This window comes from Aotus nancymaae, unplaced genomic scaffold (assembly GCF_030222135.1).
Source record: "Aotus nancymaae isolate 86718 unplaced genomic scaffold, 86718_ANA_hifiasm-v0.15.2.pri h1tg000036l, whole genome shotgun sequence".
NCBI classification, from domain to species: domain Eukaryota; kingdom Metazoa; phylum Chordata; class Mammalia; order Primates; family Aotidae; genus Aotus; species Aotus nancymaae.
Window position 1 is genome coordinate 8,228,484 of NW_026988450.1, and position 11,957 is coordinate 8,240,440.

General features: G+C 45.5%; 1 protein-coding gene across 1 annotated transcript; it reads right to left on the reverse strand.

Annotated features, from left to right (window-relative positions):
- Positions 1 to 1,949: 1,949 nt before the first annotated feature.
- Positions 1,950 to 7,635, reverse strand: PENK (proenkephalin). The gene is made up of 4 exons (XM_012463751.2): positions 7,563 to 7,635; positions 7,420 to 7,476; positions 6,812 to 6,952; positions 1,950 to 2,930 (listed from the first exon to the last, which is right to left on the reverse strand). The coding sequence occupies exons 3-4, from the start codon at positions 6,947 to 6,949 to the stop codon at positions 2,265 to 2,267; spliced, it is 804 nt and encodes a 267-aa protein (XP_012319174.1). The 5' UTR covers positions 6,950 to 6,952; positions 7,420 to 7,476; positions 7,563 to 7,635; the 3' UTR covers positions 1,950 to 2,264.
- Positions 7,636 to 11,957: the final 4,322 nt, after the last annotated feature.

An 11,957-nucleotide genomic window follows, 5' to 3' on the forward strand; every position in this document is an offset into this window, starting at 1 on the left:
CGAGTCATCTCCCATTGTCCCTTCCCCCTTTCCTCATGTCATGGCCCCTCTCCTCTGTTCCTTCCTTCTCTAGGCATTTTTGAAGCATCCTCTAGATTCCCAATTCTACACCAGATATGAGAGAGATGAGGAATTGCAAGTGTGTGACGCTGTCCTACCCCAAGCATTACGTGGTCCTTGGCAGAGGTGACAGTAGGGTGAAATGGAGCAGCAGGCAACTCTCCGTTAACTTCCATGAATGTCTTAGCCCGGTCTACACCGCTTCCCCAAAAGAGAAGAAATCCTCCTAGATAAAAAATCTGTGCTTGACCAGGCACCCATGGCTCATGCCTGTAATCCCAGCATTTAGGGAGGCTGAGGCAGGAGGATCGCTTGAGGCCAGGAATTCAAGACCAGCCTGGGCAAAATAAGAAGACCCTATGGCTTAAAAAAAGAAAAATAGCCCGGGTGGAATGGCGCATGCCTGTGGTTCCACCTACTCAGGAGGTTGAGGCAGGAGGATTGTTTGAGCCAAGGAAGTCGAGGCTGCAGTGACTAGCTACTGCACTCCAGCCTGGGCAACAAAGTGAGCCCTCATCTCTTTAAAAATAAAATAAAATAAATAGAAGAACTGTGCTTGCTTTAAAAAATGTATTTGTCTGATGGTGAACTTGCGTTAGTTTATCAAACATATTGTATGAGATATGTAAGCATACATATTGTATTATTGTGAGATAATAATGATATTATCTTATCAATAATCATTGTATTACCTTTTTTCCTCCAGGGCTCTGCCTGGAAGAAAAGATCAGTTTACCCCAAATCAGGAAGGTTTATGGTGTTGGGGCTCTGTGAATGTGGGGACCTGTGGTTCCTGGCACTAATTCCGGGAGATGGTTCTAACATGTGGATGTCCTGGGGGGCCCTGGCAAGGCTGTACATAGAGGGCAAACTGCCGAGCACAGTGCAGCCGCCTCATCAAACAGGGCACACAGGCTAGCACAGTGAGCATCTTGGCAGCAAACTCGGTGACTATAGACCAGGGACTCATCCCTCACTTTTACTGAGTTGCTAAATTCCAGTGTTTTGAGAAACACAAGAGAAAAGGTTGGTGGGGGTCCTGGAGAATAATTTTGTAAATAGGGGTTGAGCCGTATGTTGTTTCAACTAGAAAAATGAAGAAAAGTTACATTTCTTATATCTGAATGTTGTTTCATTAATAAGAAGTAGTTATAAGCACCTTGTGTTTTGGAGATTTACCTTACTAAACACTCACAATATCTCTCCTCATTATCTGGTCACCAAATTTATTCAATCATCATTCATATATCCATCTGATATTGGAGAATCTGCTACAGTCATCGTGCAGAGGTGTACAGTGGTGACCAAGATGTAGTTCCACGTTCTTACAATTCTTACTAGCCACCTGGATAGGAGATAAGGAACTGCAGTGAAAAGGATATTGACTGGGCACAAACAGTTTGGGGTTTTAATCCTAGTTTTATCCTTCAACGGCTAGGCATCCTTGGGCCAACCACACAATCTTTCTTGGCTTCCCTTTCTTCATGTGTAAAATTGGGCTAAATTATCTTTAATTTCTTACTAACTTCTAAAATACTTTACTGAAGAAAGGAGACGTATACATCTGATGTAAATGCAAGTGTTGTGTGTGTGTGTGTGTTTAATGAGGGCACAGTTGGCTCCTTTATTAGGCTTTGGTTTTTCTTCATGTATCCGATTTCCAGAAATGACAGTGAAAATACGTTTTATTTTGCTCCCACGTGTTTACTCATCTAAGATTTCATATATGAGGAATTAAATAAAAGATGTCCTTGTGGCCTTGGCTGAAAGAGAAGGACAAGATTATTATGTCAAAAGCAGATGGTTCTGCTGTCCCTCAGTCTAGGATTGATGTGGAAACCCAAAAGTGAATTAGGGCCTTAGAGAAAAAGAGACTTACAAGGATACTATGCACTTGGGGTAATAGGTTTATTATCTCTATGTCCAAGTAAGCATTTATTGATGTTTGTCAAAAATAAGAGACAAGATTACAAAAACTATTTTAGCATGAACGTGAGATAGCTGCAATAGACCAATACTTTGCTTAAAGACTTCAAAAGGAGCACAGAGCCTGAAATGGCAGTTTTCAGGTTATATAGTTATCCAGACAATGAGGTCAACTCTACAAGGCAAGCAACACATGGCAATAGAACACCATCAACAGTTTCTCACTGGAGGATGGAGGGAGGCTTGCTGGGGCCTGGGGCCACTGGTGGGAAAGGGTATTAAAATCTCATAAATCCTCCATATCTTTTTTCCATCTCGGGAACTTCTTTGGAGTAACTTCCGTCTTCTTCGTCGGAGGGCAGAGCCTCGGCAAAGCGCTTCAGGAAGCCTCCATACCGTTTCTGGTAGTCCATCCACCACTCTGGGCGACCCACTCTTCTCATGAAGCCCCCGTACCGCTTCTGCAGCTCTTTGGCTTCCTCTTCCAGTTGAGGGCTTCTCTTTACGCCTCTCATGAAGCCCCCATATCTCTTGCTCACTTCTTCCTCATTATCACTGCCATCCTGGTGGTGGCCACGTTCTCGGTTGTCCCCCGTTTCCAGAAGCTCTTTTAACAGGTCTGAGGAATTGGCCAGCGAGTCTTCCTCCTCCGCATCCTTCTTCATGAAGCCCCCATACCGCTTGGCGAGGATCTCACTTCCATTGGCCTCTTCTTCTGGCTCCATGGGATAAAGCTCATTCATTTTCTTCATGAAGCCTCCATACCTTTTCATGAAGCCCCCATACCTTTTGGCTAGCAAATGGCTCTCTTCCGGTTTGCTGCTTTCTCTGAGGGTGCTGGTGCCATCTTGAGGAAGCTCCGGTTTGGACAGCTGCAGGAGCTCCTTGCAGGTTTCCCAGATTTTCAGAGAAGGCAGTTTTCCTTCACATTCCATTACACAAGCCTGGGGAAACAATTTGATGTCATGAGAAAAAGAAGCTTCTCTGATTTCATTAAGTAAATGAACTTTTGTGGACAAAAATAGGCTTGCTTTGACATCATAACTCCCTCATTATAATAAGGTCATCTCCAATTTCTTATCACGACTTTTCATCAGGCTGAGCAAGCAAATGAAACAAATACAAATCAGAAAGGCGAAAGTGAGAGGAGTTAACTGAATCCTGTTAGGAGTCTGCCTTTGGATTTAAAACCCATTGAAATTTTAAAAGATTTTTAAATTTTTCTACCCAGTTTTAACTTAGATAGGCTGCCTTCACAATCTAATTTCACTGGATAATTTTCCACTGTTGGTATCATTTTGTTTGAGAATTTTCTAACCAAAAGGGAGAAATATTTACCTAATAAGGGACATTTCCTCAAAATACCTTTTATCTTCTTGTCTTACAAATAAAATCGATATTAATGACGTAAGGGTCATTTACTTTCTTGTGTTAATATTTTGCCTAAAATGGTATCCAATATTCCTGCAAGTACTTTCAATCTTCAAAGGAAAACAACAATTTAAAAATATATTTATAAAGAAAGACATCCTAAAAACTCAATTTAAATCTTTTGAATTATTTGCATTCTGATACATTAATTTGTTGAAAGTACAGATCTTCTGTTTTTGCCTTTTTTTCCTTGCTGGATATAACAGATTTTATTATCTTGAACAAAATGTCTATAATGATGAGATCAGATATAAAATTGTACAAATGCAAATGCACAAATTATTCATGTTTATTTTCTTCACATTTAGTCACTGTTGTACAGAAAAAGTATTTTCCAACGTAAATCATTGTATCTGATAAAATAGGAATCATCAGCATACATTCTTTCCTTTTTCTTATACAAATATTAAATTCAAAATCATGGTAAGTTTATACATTTGAATGATCTTAAGATTTTGTTTTTCTATTTAACAGATCACTTGGTTACGATAAAGAGAGTAGGAATATCTGGACATTTGCAAAACATGCATGATATTTTGTTAACATTTCAGGGTTTCTTTCATACCCCTCTGAAATCTAGAGCCCAGGTTACAGACCTTTACTTTAGACAGGACGGCCAGGCTCTTTCTTGGCATTTAAAAATATACTGGTATATTAAGTGATGTTAAATACACATATTATTTTCACAATGAAAGAAAGCATTTTATTAGTGCAACAAAATCTTGAGGGCATATATTTAGCCAGCTCTTAATGAATATTTAAGCTTTGTGTCTGAGAAAATTAAATATATGCCTACATAAGAATCGAAAGGTGATCTATTAATAATTAAAATGTCCTATTTTATTCCTGACACATGATGAACAAAATAAAATATCATTAAAAGTTTAAGTTGTTCAAGGGGAAATAATATTTCCATTCTAAAACTGTATCTAAGGCATCTTGTTGCTAAAAATTAATGTTGAATATTTTGCATACTAATACCGAAAGACTTTTAAATGTATGTGATGTGAGATTCCTTCAAAACCAAATAGTAACAAATATCAGAATAATGTACTGATACCAAGGCATTGATTTAATTGATGGCTCCTACAGCCATGTATGCATGTTTTGTGGTATTTATCACACTTTTTGTGGTATGGCCAAGCTCACATTAGATGGGAAATTCTATTTGGACGTCAGGCATAGTATGCCTGCTCATCTCTGCATCCACCACAGTACCAAGCATAAGTGTCTTTCACATGGCAGAAGCTCAATAAATACTTATTATATTGATTTCACTATATATTTTTGGCTAGGTAACCTCATTTCTTATATGTCTTTTGCATCAGAGCCAAAACCCCAGAACCGCTGTAATTCTAGTGAGACCATCACTAAGTAAACCTTTTGTCACTGAGACAATAACAACCCTAAATGTAGGCTCCAACCCAAATCAGGTATTATGCAAAATGCCTTCTTATGAGACTATTTTTATTGATGGTTGCTTATTATCTATTTTTTTCAAGTTGCTAATCCTACATGTACCATTCATCATCTGGATTAAAGTAATGATAATAGTAATAAAATAAAAAGCAGTGAGGAAAATTCTGGAAAGAGCAGCCTCCTTCTTCTCATCCCCCACAATCCTGTTACATGATGAGATGAGGGTAAGAGAAGGTGAGAAGTCAAGATATGAGGTGCTACCCAGGGAAGAGCTAGGTGCTACCCAGCAAGCTCTGCTCAAGTTCCTCAACAATGCAAAAGGAAGATTAATAGCATTTTGGGAGCTTGGTGAATCAAGCAGATTAAATATGAAAAAACCATTTGAATAGGTGTTGTTAAATGTCAGTCATATTAATTCACTAACTCACATAATTTAAGTAAATATGATACCACTTTGGGGTCAGACTGTGCGATTTGAAAAATTAGACTAGAAGCCACATAGCCTTTATTCAGATGGCAGAGAAAGCTAGGGGAGGGGGCTGAGCCCCCCACATGTCGAACAGGCAGAGCTCAAAATATGTGTGACTGGGCACAGGTCAAAAAGTGGGGTATTCTAGGCATGTTTTGGGTTTCTATTCCTCCTTCTGTGTCTAAAGTCCTTTACCCACAAGATCAATCCTTAAATTTGTAGCACTTGCTCAATTTTTAGGCATAAGCTCATGACTACAGGAGAAAGAAGAAAGATGGATGAAGAGAATTGAAGATCTCTATTGAAGATCGAGCATTTTTCTCATAGTTTAAATATACAACCTTCTTAAGTGTCTTCTCTTTAATGCCAAGTTACCACAGGTCAAACAAACAAACATTTAACCTGAATATATACCGCAGATGTTTGGAACCTGTTCCTTAGTTTTCTCCCCTTTTCAAACATCTGCATAAGGTAAAATTTCCTCAATTCCACGCAGAGCCTAAAGCAGCTTTGATCAATACATTACTCTCTACGAACTTTTTAAGTCATCACAAAATTTCAACAAATTTCAAAAACAATGCAAAGGAATCGTCAGGAGAGCTGATTTAAGTGAAGCTACCTGAATCTCGGGGTAGGAGATTCAGACTCAGTAGAGCACCAGAGGTAATTCGACAGCCCATGAGGAACCATGATTAGGATGAAAGCTATTTTGTCCTCAGCTTTTTCTTTCCCCAACTCCCTGTAGTGTATGTATCTTTGGACTGTTGTCACCCATTGGACACTGGCCACTTCCCTTGTTCCCTTCTCATACCCAAATTAAACTGTTGTTTTAGTTAGTATTACAAAAGGGCAGTGGAAGTAAGTTGAATTCCAGCATCACTGGCTTGTGAGACAGTTATGCACTCTTTCTTGTCTACTGCTATTTCGCCTTCCTCTCCTCGTATCCCTTTCCCATCCCTTTGCTCTCTTCTATTTACAGGTGAGAGTAGGGAATGAGGGACCCGAGGTTAAGAGAACTGGGGAACATAAATCCAAAGAAAGGCGCCGAAATGTCACTAACAAAAAATTACATTATTTGCGGGAAGGATGGGAACATGGCTGCGTGTGGAGGGGCGCTTAGCTGGGATATGTTAGGAACTGGGGGTGACAGCATCTTCCTTCTGACAGCCCAGGAGACAACCCAGTGCTATCCGAGGTGCTGAACAGAGCACTTCTCGGGGTTCCAGAATTCCCAGGGTTAAAACAAACTTGGTTTGTGCGGCTACACCGCCACCCTTGCAGGTCCCCAGAGGGTCGCGGGTCCCCGAAGCTGAGAGCCAGGACAGGACTTCAGTCAGCGTTACAGGAACAGCTGAGACACCCAGGTCACCACGAGCTCTCGCCACTGCGGCTCCGACCCGGTGAGAAGCACCATACTCGCCGCGCGGTGGGCCTGGGGTGGTCCGCGGACTGCCGCGGAGACTCGGTCCCACACGGTGTGCAACACTGGCCGCGCGCAACACTCACCAGGAAGTTGATGTCGGCGGGGCGCACCAGGCGGTAGCTGCACGTCGCGCAGTCCTGGCTGCATTCCGCCCGCACGGTCGCCAGGAGCCCGGGGCCGAGCAGCAGCAGCCAAGTGCAAAGTCTCAGGAACCGCGCCATGGACTGCGAGGAGAGAAGGACGCGCGCTTGGAATATGCCGGCGCGCAAAACGGGTCCCTCTGCAGGACCCTGACCGAGACAGCCTCAGCAGGGGATCGTCGAGCAAAAGCCCCTGGGAATGCTCCTTTCTGGGGCCCCGCCCTCCCGGCCGACAGCTTTTAGGGAGACCCAGGGACGACTGAGATCGCCTCGGGGCTCCCGGGATGGCGCGGTCACCCCCAGCACGAGGCTGCCTGGGGCACCCGGCTGTTTTCTTGGGCGTCCGCTGCCCAAGGCAAGATTCTGAAGAGAACGCCGCAGATGAAGGGCAAGAGAGCGGGCGCCGGGGGAGGCAGGACATTGACTGGGGTCACTAAGAAGAACCAGGCAATGCGGTTAAGGAACCCATGCCATAAAATGTGGAGGAAAAGCGGGCGGCGGACGACCCCAAACCCGCGCAGCAAAGACAAGCTTCGGGCAAATTCACTCACGTTGACGCTGTTCGGACGGAGCAGGCCGACTGGAAAACCCGGGTTCCAGACAGAACTCTAGAGGAAAGAGAAGAAGGCAAGTGTGAGGAGGGCGGGCGTCGGGGAGAAGCGGGCCCGGGTGCGCTGGCGGGCGTGGGCCTCACCGTCGCGGTCCTCAGCGTCCCCGCGGGGTCGCGGGCCAGGCTGCGGGGCTCTGAGCGCCTGCCTAGCCGTCCCGGGGCTTAACGGCGTCTGGAGCCACTTTATAATTAGCCCCAAACCGAAGGAGGCGCGCGCGCCCCAATCGCCTGCGGGCTGCAGCTGACGCAGGCCCTACGCCAGCCCCGCGCCGACGCCTCCGCGGGAGGGGTTGGTCCCCAGCAGCCGCGCGCTGCTCCCCCGCCGAGGGTGGGGGCCGCGGGAGGGGGACTCGGTGGCTGCCCTTACGGCAGTTAGGAAGTTTGGGGAGAGTGAGATAGGATCAAGTTTCTCTGCAAAAAGTCACCGAAATTGCACCTTGGGGTGCGGGATCCAGGAGGGAGGAAGCGAGGTTGAGGCGTTTGGAAGGACAGATGGACTGGCTTAGACCTCTGGAATGTGCTAGAGACCCAGTGGGCCAGTGAACCTGCCGCTTTCCCGCCTTCTCCCTGGGCCCCCTCGCGGGTCCCCGTGGGCACCAAGCACAGCCGTCCGGAATGTCGTCATTTATCCAGCCTCCTGTCCCTACACTTGACTCCCAGTTCCTTGCTGCGGCATCTAACAGCGTCAAGGTGCGCAGTAGGTGCTCAATTAATGGTTACGGGAACTGAACGATTGAAACTTTCTGGGAATCTTAAAATCCCGGGACAGAGTTTTCACCTTTCCAGTTAGAGAGACCCTTGGCCAAGCGTAGAAGCAGGTAAACCCCCAGGTTCCGGGTCTGCGCGCTTTTCAGCCACTGTGGGAGAGGATCCATGTTTATCCAGCTCTTCAAGGGCTCCCAAGTCGAAGACCCCCCCCTGCCTCGAGCGCGCTGTCCAGGGTGTCCTGAGGGTGTTCGAAGAGTGAGAGGAGGTGCCCGGGCGGGTGTAATGTCAGCGTGCCAGGAGTGTGGTGTCGAGGGAGGCATGAGGGACGCTCTACCTGGGACACCAAGGCTTCGAACATCTTCTCCACGAGGGGGCCGAGGGCACACGGTGGAGGCTGGGACTGTCCATTAAGACACTTTCCCGCTTCCTGGATCTGCAAAGGATTGCTTAGTGGCAAGCTGCTTACATTGCCTGAGGCCTCAGTTTCCCCATTTGAAAAATAGGCACAGAGGTAATATGCCATTCATAAGGTTCTGGAGAGAATCAAATGAAATAATGGATGAAATCTCTTAGCGTTATGCCTGGCACTATAGCAAGCCCTCAAAACGTGTTCCTTCCTGGCCACCTGTAATCCGGCCACCTTTCCATCTGTGTCCATCCTCTGCTTACTTTACATCTATCATCGATGTATCCAATCCACCTATCTCTCCCAGACCCAGGGAGAAATCATAAACAGTTCCTGGGCCCATAGGGAAAAGGTCCCAGGGCTTTCCTGGTCCTCTGCGCCCTCTGCAAAGGACTGATTTCTACCGTTGCGAGGACTTGCTGCCGAGCTGCTCCCGCGGAGCTCGTGCCACGCTTTATGTCCCAATATAGTCGCTAGAGGGCAGCGCTCTCCTGCGTAGGCTGGGTTTGCGGGGACTGGGGTCTCAGTTCTCCGCGGGCCTCACTGTGCGGGCTTGGGACGCAGAACTGGGATTAGCCCCGGAGCACCGCCTTCCTTCCGGCCGGGGCATCCTGGCAGCAAGGTCGGGAAAGCAGAACCCTAGCGGGGGCGGGAGAACCCCAGACAAAGCCCTAGGAGCCAGCATTACCCTCTGAGCAGGAAAACACAGTTTCCCGCTTTGGGTTCTTCTCATCATGGGGCCCCTTGCTAGCTAGCTCGTTACCCTCTCTCCAAAGCAACGGAGAGCTTCTGTCGTTAAACTTAAGAGTTTCCTTGCTGCCCGGGCTTTGTAAAGGAAGCTGACTTCACTGCAGTACTCAGTGCGAAAGTAGTGCATGAACAGATTCTACCTGAAATTAAAGAAAACTTGCTATAGCTTAGCACTTGCGAAGCTGAGATCACCTAAGAACGTTAAATATACAATTAGGAGAAGTAGGCTGAGGGGAATGTGTAGGGTGTGTGTGTGTGTGTGTGTGTGCGCGCGCGCGCGCGGGCGTTTGGAATGACCACACCACGCGATGAGTTTTGAGGGTACACAGCGTGCAGTAGTGGAAACGGCATTTCTGCATTCTGGCGACACAGAAAGGCTCCTTAGGATCTTAGAAAAGTAGAAGCTCAAGTCTGGAAAGGGCTTTAGGGATAATTTATTCCACTCACCCATTGTACAGATGGTAAAAACCAAGACTCAGAACGTCCAAGCAATCCGCCTTGGCAGTGGCCGACCAGGCTTTACAGCCTCTGAGTTCCTTCCCTGATACCTATCCTCTCCTCTTCTCTCCCCTCTCCTCCCCTCCCCCTTTTTTTGACAGCGCCTTACTCCGTCCCCCAGGCTGGAGTGCAGTGGTGTGATCTCATCTCACTGCAACCTCTGCCACTCGGGTCTCAGCCTCCCTAGTAGCTGGGATTATAGGCATCTGTCCTCGCACCGGGCTAATTTTTGTATTTTTAGTAGAGATGGGGTTTCACCATCTTGGCCAGGCTGGTCTTTAACTCCTGACCTCTTGATCCCCCTGCCTCGGCATCCCAGAGTGCTGGGATTACAGGCGTGAGCCTCTGTGCCTGGTCAGCCTAGTTTGTTTCTGTTGAAACTAGTCATGTTTGCCCTGAGTTAGGGTCTCTTGGTGAATTTCCAGTTTCCCCTGGGGCTCTTTAAATGTCTGGGCAGAGAGAAACAGAAAAGGAATGAGAGGCGCCTCCTAGAAGCAGTGCAAGAGTACCTAGTCCTCCAGGAGACCTTTCCAGATGCTTGGGGCACAGTGGTTGCTTGGTAAATGTGTGTCCACTGGCTGACTGAATGAATGAAGTGATAGGAGGTCGACCTTGTTTGCCCACCCCAAATTAGTGACATCTCTTTCCATCATCCTTCCCCAGCGACCTGAGAAACTAAAAGTCATTCTGGTGGCAATGAGTTGTAAGAAATTCATTTTTAATGATCTTTTAAATATTTGTTAAGAATGAGTAAACTTTGCAGTTATAATCTGGGAGAAACATGTTCTAGAAATCACATTCAAAAAGGGAAGGGCTCTGTCTTGAAGCATACAATTCAGAGATTTTTTTACTTTTAGGTTAGGATCAAGAACTCATCTTCTGATCCTAGAGTCCCAAGCATTAGTCCAAAGGGATTCATCCTAGACACCAAGAAATGTGACCTTTTAAGCCCTGATGATGAATGCTGTTTTTCTCAGTTCTTAGGTGTTCTCAGAGCATAAAAGGTGGGATTTTATATTGTTCTTTTAGTGTCCTCTTCCATTATTTTCAGATGGAAGATGCCTAAACTGGATGATGTCATTCTGGTACCCACTCCTCTGCTCCCCTCCCCTTCCTGTTACCCAAGCACAAATATTTTATTACAGAAAGCCATTTCTCTCTCCCCTGCCTCTCTCTAAAGTAGCAGTAGTGGAAACAAGGCTCTTCTGCACTCTAGCAATTGTGTGATGGTTCAGCATAAAAGCACCATGTTCTAACGTTTCCGATGTTTGGAGTTATGCCAGAATCACAGGAACTTGCCCGTTTTCAGTTACCATCTAAAGTGCACACTTTGCAAAATGTGGTTCTGTGAGGTGGGCATGTTGCTATGCAGTAGCACTATTAAGGGATTCTTTTTCATACTGGCTCAGAACACGATAACAGAACAGCTGGAAGTGGAGTTGGCTTGAACGAGATGTTTTATGGTGTGACAAACCCCATTTTAAGGAAAGTGAGTGTTGGTACGTTCTTGTTTCCCAAAATCTAGGAAACAGAATAAATTCTTGGAATAAAAGGTAATCTGGTACAAAGTTGCCAGATGAAATAATAGAAAGAATTTAAATAATATAAATTAAATAATAGAATGAGTTTAAATAATAGAAAGCATTTCAATGTATCAGAGAAGGTGGGGAGAAAAGAAGGTAAATTCAACCAAGGATATCAAACATACTGTTTATGGACTGTAAACTTAGGGAGGACTGAAACACACTTCCTAACTGGCCTTTTGCTCTCCAGCAAGGAAAAGATCAGTCTTACTGTTAAGCATAGGTAATTAGACAATGAATAAAGCAAGTCCTATTATGACTCATTAGATTAAAAGAACATATAGCTGTGAATCCAACAAATAAAGTGTCTTGAGCAGCTGGACTTTTAATAATGACTTTTGAAATTGCCTTGAGAAATTTAAAAGCCACATCAGAGAACCAGTCAGTGTTTAAAAAAAAATTGTGTTGCAGCCAGGTGAGGTGGCTCACGCCTGTAATCCCAGCACTTTGGGAGGCCGAGGCAGGTGGATCACGAGGTCAAGAGATCAAGACCATCCTGGCCAACATGGTGAAATCCCGTCTCTACTAAAAATA

Bases quoted from the DNA above. Each gene is read 5' to 3' on its own strand.
- PENK (XM_012463751.2), bottom strand. From the start codon at position 6,949: ATGGCGCGGTTCCTGAGACTTTGCACTTGGCTGCTGCTGCTCGGCCCC. The intron at 2,931-6,811 runs GTGAGTGTTGCG...TTGTTTCCCCAG, and splicing joins CCGCCGACATCAACTTCCTG to GCTTGTGTAATGGAATGTGA.